This window comes from Ascidiella aspersa, chromosome 1 (assembly GCF_963924565.1).
Source record: "Ascidiella aspersa chromosome 1, kaAscAspe10.2, whole genome shotgun sequence".
NCBI classification, from domain to species: domain Eukaryota; kingdom Metazoa; phylum Chordata; class Ascidiacea; order Phlebobranchia; family Ascidiidae; genus Ascidiella; species Ascidiella aspersa.
In genome coordinates, this window is record NC_139447.1 from 9849996 (window position 1) to 9870062 (window position 20067).

The window sequence follows — 20067 nt, forward strand, 5'->3', positions numbered from 1 at the left end:
ATTATTACTGCAAGTTGCAGGCTGAAAGTTCTTTAAATGGCTGTAATATCTGGAAACCGACCTGGCCGAGCGGCCAGAAAAAACACATTCCGCGGATCATCATCAGATTTCTGTTAATTGTTGCGTAAAAAAATTGCAGAGACGTGGTTTTACTATCAGCCAATGGCTGCCATGGTTAAAGGAACTAGGCTACTCTCTTTGGGAATTGAAAGCTTGTATAGGCTTGCAATTACACAACGTCTATTCATTGCTACACTACAAACTCAAGCCATTAGACTCCAGAACTACTAACATTTCTACGCAGTGTTGTTGCAACGCTTATTTATAAACATTATAAACATTCTTCCTCTTTTTTATACAGGTTTTGCGCGTAACCTAAATCCAAGATAGACCCAATATTAATCTTTCCAACATGAAACTTTTCCTCAAACTCATTCTATGCGTCGTCACCTTGCAACTGACGCCACAATTCTCAAACGCCCAATCGAAACAAGATTGCTGCAACGGAGGGCCCCTGGCAAGTTCAGCCAGATGCAGGCGCCTTTGTCACGTCCTTTCGCTTTTGGAAGCCGATGAGCGTTCGGACGGTATTCAAACCACAGGGAAGAGAAACTTCCCGGATCCGGATTTCTACGGCGAAGACCTACCTCCTAGGAGAGATTTTGATCAAAGCAATACCAGGCTGCCGGCAAAGTTTGCTGCCAAACGTAAGAGCATTTGCAGGATGGTCAACTCGATGATCGTTTGTCGGCCGTGGGAAGCTTCTGAACGGCTGTTCGGACTGTTTTAGATTACGGCTTCGCTTAAAAACTAGTTGCTATTTTGTGGAAGGGTTTCTCTCCTGTTTTTATGTTATATTTGATTTCAGATACTGTAAATGAGGTACTTTAAAACTTTATAAATTTACACACTTAGTCTTAACACATATAGAGCTTAAAAATATTTTTTTATGTTTGAAAAAAACATTATTCTCGGGGAAAAAAACTACCTGGGGTTTACCCAGGGAATTTTTCAAAGTGCTACTGTAAACTGGATCAGTTCAATGTTAAACACTTGCTGTAAATGTTGTTTCAAATCGAATTATTCTTTTTGTGCTCCCTAAAAATAAACAAGTGCTATGTAAATATTTATGTATAAGCTTTTGTGGTATAGCTAAGTTTTATTTGCCTTTTTTAACAATTATATTGCTGTCCTTCTATTGGTCTCATCCGTTTCATATAAACAGAAGCATGTTGATTGTTATTGTGGTTTATTATTTAAAATGAGACAATGTTAAAAAGTAAGTTATGCCAGGTTTTTCGGAGGTACATTCAAATTGTGAATAGTTGCCAGACAAAATCCGCACGAGGTTTTCAAACTACAGGTGTGCGCAGGAATTCAAACATCCGCAATATTGGGATAATGGCTCATATTGATGCCGGAAAAACAACTACGACCGAACGAATGCTTTACTACGCGGGTTTCATCAAACGGATGGGAGGTTAGCCTTGGCGAACATGCCGAGAAATATCAGATACAAAACCAGTTAAAACGGCAGTGTGCCTGTTGCAACAACAAAAAATAATGATTTTCTAAAATTATTTTCTTAAAAACCTGAGGAGCCACAGTAAAGTATCATTGGCTTTGCTCCAGCTCGGGACCTTTTTTGTAGCACAGACTGAATAGAGTAATATTTGCCACACTAGGCTGTAGAAGAATTCATATAAGCAACTCAAAATTATTTTAAGTTAAAACAGAATAAATTTTATAGCTTTAGCTCTACAATTTAAAAATTTGCTTCAGCCCAGTTTGAAACTTTGGTTTTGCACGGGTTAGACGATTTTGCAGCTTAAAATTGCGCGGCTGTAATTAGGTTTGTGCCGAAATTTGCACGGCTGTAATAACGTTATTTGTAAAATTTTCACGGCTTAAAATGCAGTAATATACTGAAAACCGTTAGCGCGACATAAGTTTTGCACGTTTGAGCGATTTTTCATGGCTGGCCGCATTTTACGTTGATTTTACATAAATTGTGCGGCAATGGCCAGGGCTGCCTTACTTTCCAAACTGGGCTTCAGCTACACAAAAATAATAAAAATTGGAGCCAAGCTTAAAATTGCTGCTAAAAGAATATTTCCATCACACAAAAATAATTTATAACAAATATTCTTTTAGATCAGTGTTTCTCAATATAGGAGTCGCTACACAAAAATGGGCTGCAGTTTAAATTGTTTGGGTCACCGACTGTAGTATTTTTTTGTGGTTAGATATACTAAGAATGGTTCTTAGAAAAATATCCACAAAATTTAAGAAAATTGGGAAAGCAACATGAAGACATTGCTCATATTAAATAAATCCTCACTGATTAATGATAATTTCTATTGTTTATTTGCTTAAAAAAGTTCAGTGAAGAGAACTGGGTTGCCAAAGCTAAAAAAAACTACAAATTTAGCAGAAGGAGCAAGAACAACGGTCAATGGAATACTTATGTTGATAGAATTTACTTCAGTGAACCAATCATGTTTATGGTGCCACCATCAGTGCTGTTTTTAATCATTGGCCATAGCATAGTTTCAGTCTAATGGCCTTGTCTAATACTAATAGAAATGATTACCATTCAACCACTGAAGACAATATTTGCCCCGATACAACTCTATGCAACAACATTTTTCCCACTAGAACAATTTAGATATATTTAGATCACTTTTTGTATACTAACATATCAGTAGTTTTAAAAACGAATTAAACCAATTCTTATTGTTTTGTTTAATTACTCTTACAAGTTTATGGGAAGTCAATTCTTTTATTGTTATGTCATATTTGCACAAAATTTTTTTAGTTTTTAGGATAATAAGTCCTTTGATGCAAATAGACCTTGAATCTTAACTTTTAGTTACTCGTTCATGCTTATAACGTAAATCCGAACATTCTTGCCTAATTTTAAAACAATTTTTCTAGAAATTTTTGCATTTTGCCGGATTTTATATCATTGTATGGTTTTGTGTAACGCACCAAAATTGGGGGTTCCATAGATTTTGGAAAACTGAAATTTATAGGATAGCTACAACGGAAAATTGGGAACCACTTATTTAGGATGTCATCCACACAACATTTTTTGTGTTTAAGATATTGACACTGGCACTACAGTGATGGACTATTTGCCAAGTGAAAGGCAGAGGGGAATTACAGTTCAAAGTGCAGCAATCTCCATCAACTGGCTGGACTGTCACATCAATTTAATTGACACACCTGGACATGTGGACTTTACCATTGAGGTTGAAAGATCGCTCAGAGTATTAGATGGTAAACAATTATTTATTACTTTGCTTTTAAATCTTTTAAAAAGCTATACATTTTCAATAAATCTATTATATCGTTTTTCAAAAAATGGGCAATCCATATGAGTTTCCCGTAAGTGATAAATTCATACACCAGAGTTCCTAAAATATTTAGTGTTGTGATACAGAAATGTAGTTTTTGTTCATCCTTAATGTATCATTTGTCATTGGTTTTATTTAGATTTTCATTACCATTCATATATTTTTATTCATTACTTTTCTTTTTTCTTTATGTGTTTTTATATTTCTGCAAGCAATGACTTTGCAAGTTAATCCATAGTTTATATAAATTCATTTACATAATAAAAATGAAGTAAAAATTTACCTCAATATTGCTACAAAAATGAAGTAAAAATTTACCTCAATATTTCCAACAAAAATATATTTTATGGCTAGGTTATTCTCTAGTTCATCGGTTTAGATATGGATATTTTGTCATCTAAGTTTTAGCAATCAGCTCATACCTTTTCCCAATTATTAGGTGCAATTGCTATATTTGATTCTTCTCGGGGAGTCGAGGCGCAAACCAGAACGGTTTGGAGGCAAGCAGACCAGAACAATATTCCACGAATTGCCTTTCTTAACAAAATGGACAAGCAAGGTGCGAGTTTCTCTGCTTCATTGAAATCCATACAAAAACAACTTAATGTGGAAACACTAAAATTGCAAGTAGGTTTTGCCACTCACTTCAGGCTCATTTTACACTGTTATTATTCATTTTTAATTTTCATTGTGAATAACTTTAATAAACCTTAATTTTAGTAGCTAAAAAATGTTTGAGCAGTTAAAAATTTAACTAGTTGAATAATTTTGGCTTTAGCTTGCTAGATGTGTACTAACTTAAAATGATAATAGATAGCTTACGTTTTTATCAGTCAGATGAATTCCATATCCCCTCAAATAAAATGATTTTGTGAAACAATATATTCATAAAAAACACTATATTCAGCTTTGAAACACAGTGGCTGGAGTTTTTAGTTGGACAGAGAATAAATATCAAAACCCATACAGGAGTAGTTGTTTTGTGTTTAAAGAAAAAATTATAAAATTAAACAACCAAAGGTTTATACTTTTCCAGCTCCCATTGGTTAAAGATAACAGTTTTGTGGGTGTTATTGACGTCATAAAAATGGAAGAAATTGAATGGGACATGTCGGACCTCCCTTCAAACAACATCGCCAGGGAATTTCAGAAGCGTCAAATCAAAGTTGGCGAGCAACACTGGGATCTCTGCATTTCAGCCAGAGAGCAACTTATTGAAACGGTGATTCATCAAACGAGATAATTTGAGTTATGAAACTTGGGGTCAGACTTTATGAGATTGACTATTAAAACTCAACATGTTTTCAAAAACAAAATACAATTATATAATAATATGCAATTTCAAAGCTAATTTAGCAGCAGTTATGCCTTCTGTTCATAACAAATAAAATTGCCGAAATTTTCAAAACGATTTTATAAATTGGAAAAAAGCCTGGCCAACTTGTATCTTTTAATTTGTTTATTGAAAAAAGTGCGAGATTTTTTACAACTAAAAATTATTTGGCACCAGTCGAACAAAATATAGTGTATTCCCAACGTTTATTTCCCCATTGGCCGAACCATGAAGCAATCAGATCCCACTAACCAAAAAGGAGTCAAAATCTTAGTTCTTGATCAGAAAAAAAGTATTTTAGTTAAATTTAAACCGGTAACTAAATAGGTAAATATTACATTTTACCTGAGCAACGCCGAGTTGATTTTAATAGGTAAATATTATATTTAACCTGGGCAAACACCTTTTGGCGTTATACAGATCAACATTTTTAGCGTTATACAGATCAACATTTTATTTGGGCAACACCGGATATTTTCGTCTAGTGCAATTATACATGAACCTTGGGAACCGTCGGCCGCAAATCCAAACAAATAAGTCATGTATTAAAATTCTGTGTGTACCACGCATAGTATACTAAAAATAAGTTCTCCTGGTATATATTTGTTTGTTCAACGTTTCGGCAAACTATTCAGAAAGCCTTTCATCGAGGAATGGCACACATAAAAGTGTTTTTGTGTCATTTTACTTTGCGTCTTGTTGGCCGTGTGTGTCATTCCCTGATAAAGGCTTTCTGAATAGTTAGCCGAAACGTTGGACAAACAAATATATACCAAAATAAATTATTTTTAGGTGTTAGATTTATTGTTCCGCTAGGAACGGTTAACCTCGATCTATTTCTACTTATTTTTCATTTCTATTTAAAACTAGACAAATACGGCTTCAACAAAAACTGATACACAAGCTTGAACTCGCGGTAACAAATAATTGCTTGTCACCCACCTTACGAACGCTAGTGGAGTTTGTAAGAATATATATCAGAAAGAACTTATTTCTAGTATAAGTCATTCATTGTTCCGCACGTCGGTAACCTCAAACTGATTCTACTTGCAGCTTTCCGAACTCTGTGATGACGTAGCCAGCGCCTGGCTCGACGGGCCATACGACGGGGACGCTTCGGCCGTGGCGCCCGACCTGCTCCAGGACTGGGTACGCCGGGCCACTTTGGCCAACTTGGCCGTTCCGGTCCTGTGCGGCACCTCGCTTAAGAACGTCGGCGTCCAGCCGCTCCTCGACGCCGTCGTGACGTATCTGCCTCGTCCCGGTGACGTCATGCACAGTTTTACGTAAGAGAAGTGACGTCACACACAGCTTTACGCAAGAGAAGCGTCGTTGAATTTGATCGGGCCCCGCCGTTAAACCTGCGTTTTTTACAAATGTTTAAAACACTTCTAGGCGACTCATTTCATTTTAATAAGAATTTTAAAAAAAATTATAAAAAATGTATAAATGAATTTGTCGGAAAATAGACAAAGACAACGTCAATATAATCGGAATTTTCTTTCGAATAGCAGAGTCTGCCTAAATCCGATTGGTGATAAACAAAATATGCTCGTAGGAGCGAAATGTATTTATCATATAACATCCAAACAAACTGATATTCGGCTTATCAAGATTTCTATTTTGTTTAATCTTTATTTAGATAGCGTCAAGTAAGACAAAATACTTGTTGGCTTCTTTATTGACAGATTGGGATTCAACTCTCATATTTGTTTCTATATAATTAATTTGTTCATTTCGCAATTAAAACATAGGCGTAATCACGCCAGTGCGCAGTTTCTATGTCGTATTGCGAGAGCAACAACAACTAAATGTTTAGTCGCTGCCAGTCTTGATTTTTATGTAGTGTGTCGATAAAAAGTTTGAGAACCACTGCTTAAATGGCTATTACATTTTTCTAGCAATGATGTATACAAAAACAATAACTTCAAGTTTAAAACCCGAGTAAAACACAGGATCAAACTTTTGTCAAAGGAATATATAATTCGTCTAAACTGACATGGTCAGTTCCTGTAAGTTAAGTAAAATTCCTAATATATACACCTGCTACCCGTGGTTTTGGATTCAATAAAGATTAATTTATTTGTGCTTATGGTCAAAACAAAACTTCTGAGAAAAACGGCATGCAAAAATGCAAGAGTATAGCTTTAGCGTTTTTTCCATGTTTAGTCGTTACTACCCCGGAGGTCTTGTTGCCATGGCGTTCAAGGTGCTTCACGACCAGCGTTACGGTACGCTAGTTTTTGTTCGCGTCTACTCTGGTACTTTGAAAGCCAATTCGACAATCTTCAACCCGAACAAGTCTTGCACGTAAGTCTCAGACTGCATGCCTGTTCTGTATAGGGTATGGCTGAATACCTTTGAGTCTTTTTTATTGCTATAAAGCTAAATGAAATGCCTGTAAGGATTGACTGAACAAATTCTAGGTTTATGTTTAGTTTGCATTATTAAGTGTATTAATTTTAACCAGAGTCATAAAAATCCACTTGGGCATACACTCGGTATGCCTGACTCTTGCAATTTTTTCCAGATATCGATACCCCACATTTTTGACAACATAGTTTTGCGATTCCGTCAATAGCAGTTTACGTCATTGCTAAGCTCGGACAAGCAATATGGATAAAATTGTTATGTTTAATTATAATTTTCTCCAGTTTCTTATGCCCAAGGCTGTTTAGTTTTAAGAAATTCAGTTAGGTAAAGTTACTAGTTTTTGATTAATTTATTTTACAAATTTAAATCGCTGAATTGGATTGCAAATCATCTTTGAAATTCCTATAACAATTTGGTAACGGATCGACACCGAAACCACCATAGTATCGGACGAGTACTGATCCTACCACTTGGAGTATCGGCTCCAATCCGATATTTTCGGACATACCTTGTATACACCGTAATCAGCTGTACTGAGTGGTACTGACCAACGCTTAAGTTCAAGGCTTACCTATATGGTGAGGTTAGAACTCACTACCTCGGACTTACCGAGACCCTCTCTCTACGAATTGAGCTATGTTGGCTCAGAGAGGAGCACGTCGAAAAACGACTATGTCACCGTTTATTTTACTCTTTCCAGCGAACCGATTTCGAAAGTCCTTTCCGTTTTCGCCGACGACTACAAGGAATCCGGAGAGATTCCTCAAGGCGGGATCGGAATCGTCACCGGACTAAAGCAAACGATCACGGGCGACACGATTGTTGCGTCACAAGCGGATTATGACGCGGCTTGTGAGAGGGCGGCCGGCGAAGGGGAATCACCAGACGAAGGTGCTGGCAATAGTTTTCTACTTTGCACTTGGCATAAATTTTTGTATAACACACTTCTAACTATGCTTCGATTTATTTTTGCTGGTTTTACCACCCTGTGTTTTACTAAGGGTATTTTTATCCCTCTAGTAATGTGTTATAGTTTATAAGCTATTTGGATATGAAAAGGTAACATTTTTGGCTTTAGGTAAATCAGGTACTTTTCGCTCCAGTTCACCAACTATGACTGGTGTTTAGATTCTTTTCTTAGATTCTATTTCTAAAAAAATATAAAAAAGTCTTTCAGTAGGGATATTCTGATTAATATTCCGATAAATTGCTACATTGATATTTATTCAGTTGTAATTAAAGATTTGAGGGGTGGACACGTATTTTAAAAACGTTGCGAATAAAAACGCCAAGCATTCGAAGCAGTAGATCTAAAAAAATTTAGAAAACAAATATAATAATGGCGCGTAATTTCATCACTACACAACAACCCTATGCAATTATAACTTGATACCGGTGCTACACAGGGGAAAAAAATTGGTAAAAAAGAACCTTGTCGTTGCTGCATTAACCATTGAGCTAAAATGTTTTTCGTTCAGTTTTCAGTAATGTATGCCTTTCAGGCTTTTACTTCAGCAATGAGGAAACTCCCCAAATATTTAATGTACGACTAAATATATTTACATCACGCATAAAATAGAGAAAAGTATCGATTCACCACACAATATTAAGTTATGGCGTGGTCACTTTTGGAACTTGTCCTACGTTAATGCGCGAGATGTCAAAAACTGTGCTGTGTCCAATGTCCATTATTCGGCGGTCGAATATATACTTTGGCAAAAGATACCGGTGAATTCGACCAAAATAGGAACCCTTAAGAGACAAGAAATCAATTATTTTTTTACAAGAAAGTATTAATTGAATAACACTGAGCATGACTAATAAAGAAATGCTTGTTTCATTTTTTTCCGAATATTTAAAGTAATATGGATCAAAATGTTAAAAATATTTAATTTAAATGGTATTAATAGAATAACACAGAACATGACCACTTACAGAATTGCTTGTTTTTTTTCGATTTTTGTTTTATAATAAGACAAGTTTAAATGTTAGAAATAAATAAATGGTTTGAAACTAATTTAATACAGTAGGTACGCAAAAATAAGCTGAAAAAGCAATTTTGAGTAAAGCAATTTGTTCCAAAGTTGATTTTGTTACTCGGTAAAAAGTTCCTTTAATCAAGCTTGAAGCTTTTTTTTCTATCGTTCAAGCCCCTGGTTTAGAAAGCATGTTCTAATTTACAGTTATTGCAGATTGTGAGTCCGACGCATCTTCTGCTGTCCTCACTTCGGTTCCAGTTCCCGACCCAGTCTTCTTTCGCTCTATCACAGCCGAAAATGCCGGACAAGAGGATCGTAAGTTTGTATCGTACATTATAGTTAGCCAGGGTGTTTGATAATGTCGAATCGTAACCGAAACCTGATATGACACCTTATTATCTGGGAGTGTTGTAAACAAGTAATTTTGAAATGACTTTAAATCCCAGTCAAGTCCAAATCATTAGATGCCAAGTCGTAGTCAAGTCATTATGAGTGCAAATTCCTGTATGACTAAATTATAATTAATCTTTAAAATACTTTTACAAAAATAAAAGAGTATATTTTCCTTTGTCATGTTTTAATTTGTCCAATAATATGATCACCGAAAAAGATGAAACTTAAATTCAGCCGAAGTTCACTCAATGAGATGGTAAAGCGTTTTTTTTTACTAATCTTTTTTTGACAAAAAGACTTAATTAAGCTTCTACGGACCTCCAAAATCAGACAAGGACCCCAAAATTGTCCCTGGACCCCAGTTTAATAACCCCTGCTCCAGAAAAGTAATAATAATAATAACAATAATTATAATCCCCTGGTGTAGGACTCGAAAAGGCGCTCGCTTTAATTTGCCGCGAAGATCCGTCAGTGCTGGTACGTCGCAACGACGACTGGACTTACACCATTAGCGGGATGGGAGAACTGCACCTCGACATCGTCGCTGAGCGCATACGCAGGGACCTCAAGGTCAAGGTCATCGTTGGAGAGGTCAAGGTCGCCTACAGGGAGTCGCCCACCGTCTCGTCACAGGTCACAGGTCAGATCCGACGTTTTGAGTTTGTACGCCAAAATAAGACCTGGGCGAAGTTTTTTTCCATAAAATTTGAGAGAGAAAATACATTTTTTTCTTGATTTTATAATTTGGTGTTGCATAAATTAGACCTGTAAGGCATCCTCACATATTCCTACTCTTACAAGCTTTTCAAAACAAAGATACTTGAAGCATTCTTTTAAAATGAATTACACTTTGTATTTATGTGTATTTCAGATCCTTTTTTGACACGGCCCGCCAAGACATTTTTTGTTTTCCATGAGGTCGGCTGTTAAAAATAATTGCCCACTCCTGGCCTAACCTGTTCGGTACCCCTTTTAAATCATGTGCAAGCATATTAAAAAAGTGGTGATTTTGTGAAGTATGTAAACTATAGTATTTGTTAAATGTAGTCAACCTTGTATTTATTGACCATTTGTTGACAAAAGAAGGCTCCGCCACGTTTTTCACTTGCGGCACACTAAATAGGTTTAATAAATTTGACGGCACATTTGCAAACAACGCTGAAAACGACAAAATAAATGCACCCTAGACCGAAATTAGGACAACATCAACGTTGGAATATAACACAGTTAGGAATACGTAATAGTCGTAATAACGTCTTAATCGTAATAAGACCTAAATGGCCAGAATAAGGCTATAAAACCTTTTACCTGACCCCTAACTTACTCCCCCAATAATTTTAAACCTAACCAAACTTCTAACCCTACGCATTACCTGCCCCTAACCGCAAACAGGGGCAAACAACCCGGTGCCAAAACAGCGGTGTCTTAACGGCGCCGTTCAAATTAGGTCTACAGGTTAACACCAAAAACAGCGAAATCCCGGGCCCCCGATCGCCCGACACCCTCTCCATACAGTTTTCAAGCGTCCATTTAGGCGTTATTCTTATTCAGCCGATTTTAAATCTTGTTCTGTCGTGGTCAGCGCATTTAGCTTAAAAAAATAAGAAGAGAAAGAGAGAGAACATTAACATCTTTGTCGCAGAATCGAGCGAACGCACGATCGCAAACCGGAAGCACAACGTGGACATCACGGTCGGCGTCAGGCCCACCAGCAACCACACCCCCATCGGCGTCAATTCGGTCAGGGGAACCACCGGGACTTCCCCCGAAGTGATGCGAGCGGCCGCCATAGGTGTCGCCCAAGAGTGCCATCGAGGTAAGTTTATTTTTCTATTTTAATATAAAAATAGAATTTACCAATAATATAGAAAAAAAGTCTACATTAATCCTCTTATCGTTTTACTCGGCCTTTTTTGTTAATTTAATTGTTATGTCACAGGACATAATAGATGGGGTAATATTTTTAACGTAAAAAAATTGTCCTTTAAAACTAAAGGTTTCGCATAATATCAGTTATTGCATTAATTTGTATAGTTTAGTTCAGGGGTGTGCAACCTTTCATACTGCCTGGCCCAATATGTGTATTCGGACTAGACCACAGGCCACTTGCATATATCTTGTCGACTGCTTGTTAGTGACTACCATAGGCGCCCCCACATGATTGCAAGTGTGATATTTAAGTTAAATTTCGTGTATATATTCATTTTGTTCTTCCCTGGAAAATTTTCTGCGGGCGTCTCTGGGTGATACCACGAAAAGTAAACTGTTCCGTTTTTAATTTATGGCGAATCAATGGAAAAGATTTTAAAATCACTTTAATATGAGCTTTGCTTGCTTTCCCAACCACCCTATCCAGGTTCACTTGAACTAACCTGCTGGCAACCCGTAGTCCATGCTCCAGGTGTACATTAGTCTGTTATGAACGATGAGGGGATTTCATGAACCCCAGTTCGGAAAAAATGTCCACACTCGTACGTTGAACCGAACAATGCCATCTTTAAAGCAAAAAAAATCCGAGCTGTGGAAACTTATTTAGATCAAGATGTTTGCCGTAAAAAAATACTTTTTAGCTGCGCAGTAAGAAATTTGTTTCTTGTTTTTTTACAACTCACATGAACATTAAAATTGATTAAAAAAACAAGTCAATTTTAAGTGATCAGAAAAGGCAAACGGCCATATTGTTATTATGCTTTTGCTAAATGGACCGCGAGGAGCTGTATTCAAAAGCATTTCAAGAACAAAAAAAAGTGCAGCGCTTAGTGCAATCCACACTGTCAACTTTCACACAACTTGTACATTGTCCGCAACAGCATCCAAATCACTTTTTTTTTTTTTTTTTTAAATTTTTGACTCAAAATTACGAACAACCTAGTAATAACTGTTACCAGCTACTGCAGCGATTGTTCCATGGTTGTTTTAAAACAATTGCACAACAAAAGGATATCGTTTAAGGCGATTTTAATCGTCGAGGAATTAGAATTTGCTTCACGGCCAAAATGACCGTTGACGGTAATTTAAGGTAAATCGCTTCCCACCTCATACTGTGTTTACTCTAATAAACAACTACAGATTTACATGCTATAAGGTGACTTAGACTTAGGAACAGCAGGGGAGTTTCAATATTTCAACAGTTACCTAAAACAATTACCTGAATGTTTTATGGTGCGGGCCAAAAACCAAAGCACGTCGCGGGCCACATATTTTGGTTCCGCGGGCCATATTTGGCACATTTTTTCACATTTGGTTTAGTTTGTTTTTTAGGCTTTTTGGTTTTAAGAATCTTTTTTCCAGGATCGGTCCTGGGATTTCCCCTTATCGGCGCCCGGCTCAAAATCCACGCTCTCGAGGTGAACCGGGGAATTCCCGCGGCCCTGGTGACGGCGGCGGCGGCCAGGTGTACCAGACGCGCCCTGGCCGAGGCCGGGTGCCAGATAGTGGAACCGGTAATGGACGTCGAGGTATATTTGCGTCAATGTGGCGTCAGCATTGATTTGGGAATAGTTTGACCGAATCATTTCTGTTAATGTTAATAATTATTATTAATCGTTTACATTTATTTTTTATTTTTGTGTTTTTAGTATCACCTAGTAAGCGGATGGATTCTATAAATACGATAAAAAAAAGTTTTGTCGATAAAAAAGAGTTAATAATGTCTCTAAGCTCGGCTTTTGGATCAGGGCATTAGTATTGAGTTGGGAATAGTTTGACCTCATCATTTCTGTTAACGTTAATATTACATATATTTTATTTTATTATTTTTGTGTTTTGAGTACGACCTAATGAGTCGATTAATTGTATATAATTTTCGAGGTATATTTGCTTCAATGTGGCATCAGCATTGAGTTAGGAAAAGTTTGACCGCATCATTTCTGTTAATGTTAATAATACTTCAATTTTTATTTTTGTGTTTTGAGTATGATCTAATAAGTGGAAGGATTTCATATAATTTTCCTTTAAAATATTTGCATTAATTATATCAGTACATCAGCACGTTTTAGACCTGGGAAAATGTGTTGGTCGTATAACACATTGGTGTTAACCAAGTTTGCTATTTTGGGTACGACCTCATTGTAGGGTAGCATATTTAATTATTTATATGACCTTCTGGATAAAACATTGACATTACGCTTGTCACTTAACCTAATATAGGGATGTATGATGATATTGGATCCGAGCCGATATCCAATACTAAGTCGTAGAATTGCTACTTGTCTGATACCAGGGTGGTATATGAGTGCAGTGTCTAAACCAAATTAAATTTCAACATTTCAGCCTTGGTTTTTGTTCTCAATAAGCGTTCTGGCTTTACAGTGATATTTAAAAAAAACATATTACCAGTTAAAGCTAACAATGTTTTAAGGCAATTTTTTTACTTAACAACCTGGAAAATATTACGTCCTATAATAATGTCGTTATTTGGTGTCGGATTGGATTGCGGCAAAACTTCACTGAAATATCGGTTATCGGTAACAGAATAAAAAGGAAAGTTTCGCAAATTCCCTTTTTTTTAGTCCGATACGTACAACAAATATATTCCAAAGGTAAAGACTAGGTAATAATATATATATAAAATAACAACTCCTAAAATTTACCAACAATTTTAGGAATTGAAAATATATATAACCTTTACCTTTTAAATATATTTTTGTTAAACTTTGACAGCATTCAAACTTTAATAGCAAAAAAAGCGTAAACATTAAAAAAATGTTGCAAATCGAATTTCCTCTACTGGCACAGTCAGACATCCTGGCTAACTGGTAAACGATCCCCAAATAGCCCTTCTTTCGTCCAGGTGACGACTCGTGAAAAGTCGCTGGGCCCTATCATGAGCGAACTCGCACGACGATCGGTTCACGTCACAAACGTTTCCGGTGACGCAGAGGAGGGCGTCAACGTCATTTCCGGCACCGGGGCCGTGGCAGAAATAAAGGTGGGGCAAATGTGTGGTACGAAAGGGAAAAACCCTTTGCGAAAAATCATGAAGTTTTTAAGCAGATCTGGTGGTGCTGTTCTTTGGCCTAATTGTCGTGTTCTTTGAAACACGGTACACGTTTTTTTTTCTCGATAACTTTTAACAAAAATAATCCTACCTAAGTTCGGCAAAGTAGCATTTTCGGTAAAACCGGAATTAGATTAAAACTAGAATTAGAGCACACAAAAAATTAACAAATTTGATAGAATTAGAATTAAAATATATTTTGAATTCATTAAATTTGAACACTAAAATTATCTACAATTCTGGTTGAAGGTTGATTTTATTTTCCAAAACCAATAACCTTAACTCGACTTTCGTAGGACCTTGCCTCTTCCCTTAGAAGCGCAACCTCTGGTAACGCAGACCTTTGGCTTCAAGTCTCCGGTTACCAGCCGGCAAGCGAAGCGCGGGTTCAGAAGATTAAGAAGTCATTTCTCGGCATCGACGCAACCTGGAACTCTGCCAGCTAACACAAATCGTTTCAGTGAATTACGCATCTTATTTATTGTTTTTGTCTCCCGTCGCATTTTTGTTTTGATTATTATAAATGACCTTTCAAACCGAAATCAGCTTGTGTTTTGCATTATCGCGCAAACAGAAAGTAGTTAAGGTGACCGTCTTTGTACTCCTATAGGTGGCCCATTTGTTGCCAGAAGAAATAAAGCTAATTCGAAAAAAACGGTCGCTAAACTTGGCTTTTGGATTAGCATTAGGCTTATAGTACGACCTGGTGTTGCATATATGCTTCGATGCGATAATATTGGACTATCCTTTCTTAGCTAGTTATGTGGACATATGACCTTGTTTCGTTATTTAAACCCTGCGATTTCTAATAGGAAAGATAGCTGAGATGTATAGAAATAGGTTTTACCAAGTTCTACTTATTGTAGTTTCAAAAGTCAACATTAGCAAATACCCTAGGCAACCAAGAGAAAAAGAGCGAAAAAATATTTTGATAGTTGATTTCCTGCGATAGAAGGTAACACAGGTTGTAAAAAAGTTTTAAATATTATGGAAAGTTCATAAAATTACATAATACTTGATGATTATGTATTATGCATACCATTTTCGCGTTAATTCCACAAAATTATACTTAAAATTATACGAAAATTACATGGTTCTCGTGGCACACCGGTCGCGGAGCATTGTTTTAGACTGAGGATTAAAACTGTAACTCACTCAAACCTTCGACTTCGCAACAACAACGAATTTAAAACCTTGGTGTACTGGTATAAAACTTTCCGGTGTGGTGCATGGGTACATAGACTACAGCTTTAGGGGGCCATGACGGCTAATTCAAACCTTGGTGTGTAATATGAAAAAAAGAACACAAATTACAGAAGAAGGTTTGGCGCCTCAAATGCATTTTGAGACTTCTCATCAGTTTCCCATTTTGGCCCGAAAATAGCCGGTTTAGGTCTGTTTTATGATGTCATGTCCAAACATACAATGCCGCCCCCGTCAACGAGAATCGGCATTTTTTTTATGAAAGAACCACCGACGTTGTGTGATGTTTTTCCAAAGACAATAACAATAATTATAGTTAAATGGGATTGATTCTAGTCCTTATCCTAACAAATTTTTACCCCAAAAAATAATTTGCTTTTGTACAAACAAGCATATAGGTTTGCCGACGGAGATTAAATCTAACAAAGAAATTATAATACTGTAATTTATCCAGATGCCAGGTAATACAGTTTTCTATGAAGTGTTAACGCATCGGATATTCGTATTCGCAACAACAAATAGAGCAGAACGCTAAATTTCGGTGGTCGTTGTTTACTGCAAACACAACAAAAGAGAAACAAAAAAAAATAAATTAAGCGATCGTCATGGTAACAGCGATGGCCGGCTGCTTCTTAGGATGCGGCTGCAGAACGCGCGAGCGGTAGATGCGCGACAAGACAAAGGACAGCATTGTGACGCAAGAGGCGGTGAAGGCGACGATTCCCAGGATGAGGAAAGCAACCGAAGGATCTGAAACAAAGCGAAAATGTCTTCCAGAGAAAACGAATAACACCATTTTATTGCAATGGAGCGCATCGCTACTTCCCTGTGTGTGTAAATTTGCACGTGAATCATTTTTTGCATCGGATTCCGTGGATTTGTTTTATATTTAGAGTAGTTTTGGTCTAATAAATCTGGAAAAAAACGCTTATTTCACTGTTGGGATTTCCAAAATCTTCGACAGATTTGAACGGAGGCATTTAATGTTATTGGGTCAGAAGCTATACACAATAATGGGATGAAGAAATACAAACTTTTACTATCAAGGTTCAGCTCCATCGGTTGGCCCTCTTTTGGGTCATTTTTTACCCTCCGAATAAATAACTCAGGGGTAAGGTTTAAAATGTTGTAACTTAACCTTGTAGGCTGTATGACATGTATCCATCATCCATAAATATATCAGATTTTTTAAAGATTTTTTATTTCTGAAAAGTGCTTAAAATCAAAATTAACAAAAAATGACAGTTTCGCTTCCCTAAAAACCACCACTTAGTTCCGGGGCTCAAAAATTTTATATGAGAAACAACTTTGGAAGTGTCTCTAACTGTTGTGAAAAATTAATATTCCAACTCTGTTTTTGTTTTGTTAAAAGTGATCCACAAAAAATTGACAGGAGAAAAAATAACAACATGTTTCCAATAAAAAAAGGTATGTCCAACCAACCATGGCTTTGGAGCCGAAGCCGTGCATTTTCAACGGAGCCGGAGTTTTACGTGAAATTAAAATGGAGCTGGAGCCAGTTGTTTAAAAAATAGCCCAGGCTTCGATGTTTTTCATAAGATGCTATATGCTACTAATGACTGAATTAACAAAATTTAATAGCACCCCTTCTATGACCTAAACGGCATTGAAAGGTCTATAGAACCCCACCTAACAATTAACTTTATAACTAACTCCCCTAATAATTTCCACCCTAACCTAAATTCTGACCTCATTTCAGATACCGGTATTCAACTGAAATTTTAAAATCGCTATGTTGCACATTAAAACATCACTAAACAACATAAACATAGTTAAAATTTCGCCACATTAGTCGTTAATTCCCATATAAATAACTTTTCCAAAGGATAATTTAGGGCGAAAATCTAGCTAAACACCAATGTCTGGAGCGAAAAGTAGGAAAGTTTTAAATCACTTTACTCACATATGTAACATAGCGATTTAATGATTTTTAATAAAATGGGTATAGCCCATATCTGACTATAGGTTCAAAGTTGACCACTTGACATGATTTTATTTAGTTTGCGCTAAACTTATTTTAAATAATTAACCTAAATAAATTCCGACCAAGATAAAATATGTTATTTCTATGAACAGCATTGCAAATTTGTTGTCAAGGTGCAATTGTTATCTAATAATGGGCTGTTTTAGGATTAAGCAGAAACTGGGAAAAATGAAATCATATTTGCAACTGTTTATTAGCAATTCATTGTGAATTATTATAGCAAACTTTACTGAATTTAAGAGTTATCTGATTTATCACATAACCTTTGAGAATGCATCGATTCAAGGTGGGTTTAATATGAGACAATCCTTGCGTTTTATTGCACAATTTGATTTTGCATAAAAATAATTTAATCTTAGGCGATAAAAGTTGCCTAATCGTCAGTGTTGTAAACAAGTCATTTAAAAATGACTTAAGTCCCAGTCAAGTTAGTTGTAAAATAACTTAAGTCCAAGTCAAGTCTTTTTGAATAAATAACAAGTCAAGTCCAAGTCATCAGTTGCGCAAGTCAAGTCCCAGTCAAGTCATAATTAGAGCAAGTCAACTTCAAGTCATGTCCTTGTCATAAAAATACGTTAAACTCTTAGAATTTTTAAATTTGCATAAATATGGACAATAACTGAACTAAAAAATAAGGAAAACGGAACATATAGCAAGTAATTTGTTTTTTGTGCCAAAATTCGGACAAATAGCTCACTTTTATAAATAAAATACTTAAAGAAATGCTTTATTTCAACCCAAGTCATTTGTTCAAAAAAATTAAGTCAAGTTAAGTCATTTGTCCGAAAGACTTAATTCAAGTCAAGTCATTTTTCCCAAATGACTTAAGTCAAGTCCAGTCATTTAAAAACAGTGACTTAAGTGCACTTAAGTCAAGTCATTGACTTAAGTCATTACAACACTGCTAATCGTTAACCTAAAACTGTAAATAAATATTTCGCAAAGATGGTAGAGGAAGGTAAACTAAGTAAGGCAATAATAAACGTTGATATCTTAGATTGCGTCAAATGAGACCAGCATCGCAATAAGAAATCTCCCGGGAATGATTCCCCAGATTCAAGCCATTGCAATGCGAAATGCTCCCTGCAATTGCCGGAAGGACATTGCAGGGGCTGAAAAGTTTCCGTTTCAAATTACTGACTTCACGAAGTTGCAGGTAAGTAGGCCTAGTATTAAATCGCTGGGTTAATAACTATGATAAGATAATCAGTAAAATTTTATGAATATGTGTAAATTTTTAATTGAGCTTTGGACTTTGGTGTTAACCATACGTAAAAGTATGTAGAAAAGAGAATCATGCCCTGTGTGCAACAGCCCTCAATGCAAACGCATTTAAATAATATAAGTTTTTAATCCGTTTAATAGAAAAACCTGCCTTCTGAATATGTCAGCACCCTTTTCCCAGTCGCGGTTCAAAAAGCAAAGGTAGTTAATTCCCGGTTCTAATATTATATTCTAATATTCCACCCTCAGGTCAATTTATGCGTTTTTCACTTCCTTTGCATTCGTAATAAGCGTTTGCTATATTGCTTTCGTTAAGCCACCGGCCACTGATATCATATTAAAATAAGCTTTAAACGTTTATTTCTGCGTTAACTAAAGACTTTTTGTGCAGAATGAGATTGTGAATTCAGGACAACCAGAGTCACTTACTGAGAGAGTTCAGATAAGTAAACAAAGTCGTGCTTCTAACAAGAATACAACCTCAGTTCTAACTGTAAGCTTTAACATGTGTACAATACTAAAACATATCAGAATACGTCTTTTCTCTAAAATTTAACAATTAAATCCAATAGAATAAAAATTTAAATTACACTGTGCTAAAGACTGGCCCAACAATAGTAGGATTTCAGACTGTCAGTAAAAATCAACATGGATTATCGCTTTGCAGATGAAAATAGTTCAAACAACCACGATTCAAAATGCAACTGGAGTAACCTAGTTGGGGCTTTGATATTCATTCAGCAACTGGAGAATTTTTATTAAATGTTACGCAACAGGAAATGGACAAAATGTGCAGCACTATGCCAATGTGGATAAAATCCATATTTACTTTGGTAGGTCGGCATTTTGTTCCTGCTTCATATACAATCATTTAGGTTAAGCTTTTATCTGTCATATTTGATTTGCTACTTCTTAGGTGTCTTCGGAAGTGGTCTATGTGACAATAGTTGATTTGAGCTGGCTTCAAATACATTTTGGTGTAAGTGTGAATTCTCGTTTTGGATCTGTAGCGTTAAACAATAATACATGAACCCAAGGATAAATGTTTTAAAAATAAAAAATAACCTGTTTGAGTCGCGTTTTCACAATTAGTAGGGATATCTCAATATTCATGACCACGGGGGTCCCTGGGTTCACATAAATTTCCAAAAAATATTTTCCGTTTAATTAAGTACTACAGGAGAAGTAATGAGCTAAAA

The 20067-nt window shown here is 36.1% G+C and overlaps 1 protein-coding gene across 1 annotated transcript; it reads left to right on the forward strand.

Moving 5' to 3' along the window:
- The first annotated feature begins 412 nt into the window (after positions 1–412).
- On the forward strand, positions 413–14882 carry LOC146167396 (ribosome-releasing factor 2, mitochondrial-like). The gene is made up of 14 exons (XM_083385512.1): positions 413–707; positions 1349–1480; positions 3106–3282; positions 3799–3986; positions 4396–4581; positions 5746–5978; positions 6862–7002; positions 7766–7956; positions 9258–9359; positions 9865–10077; positions 11080–11253; positions 12729–12895; positions 14230–14367; positions 14733–14882. Exons 1-14 carry the CDS (start codon positions 413–415, stop codon positions 14880–14882), a joined length of 2487 nt encoding a protein of 828 aa, XP_083241638.1.
- Positions 14883–20067: the final 5185 nt, after the last annotated feature.

Excerpts from the sequence above, each read along its gene's own strand:
- LOC146167396 (XM_083385512.1), top strand. The coding sequence starts at position 413 with ATGAAACTTTTCCTCAAACTCATTCTATGCGTCGTCACCTTGCAACTG. Across the intron at positions 708-1,348 it reads GGCAAAGTTTGCTGCCAAAC|GTTTTCAAACTACAGGTGTG; the intron begins GTAAGAGCATTT and ends AATCCGCACGAG. Across the intron at positions 4,582-5,745 it reads GAGAGCAACTTATTGAAACG|CTTTCCGAACTCTGTGATGA; the intron begins GTGATTCATCAA and ends TTCTACTTGCAG.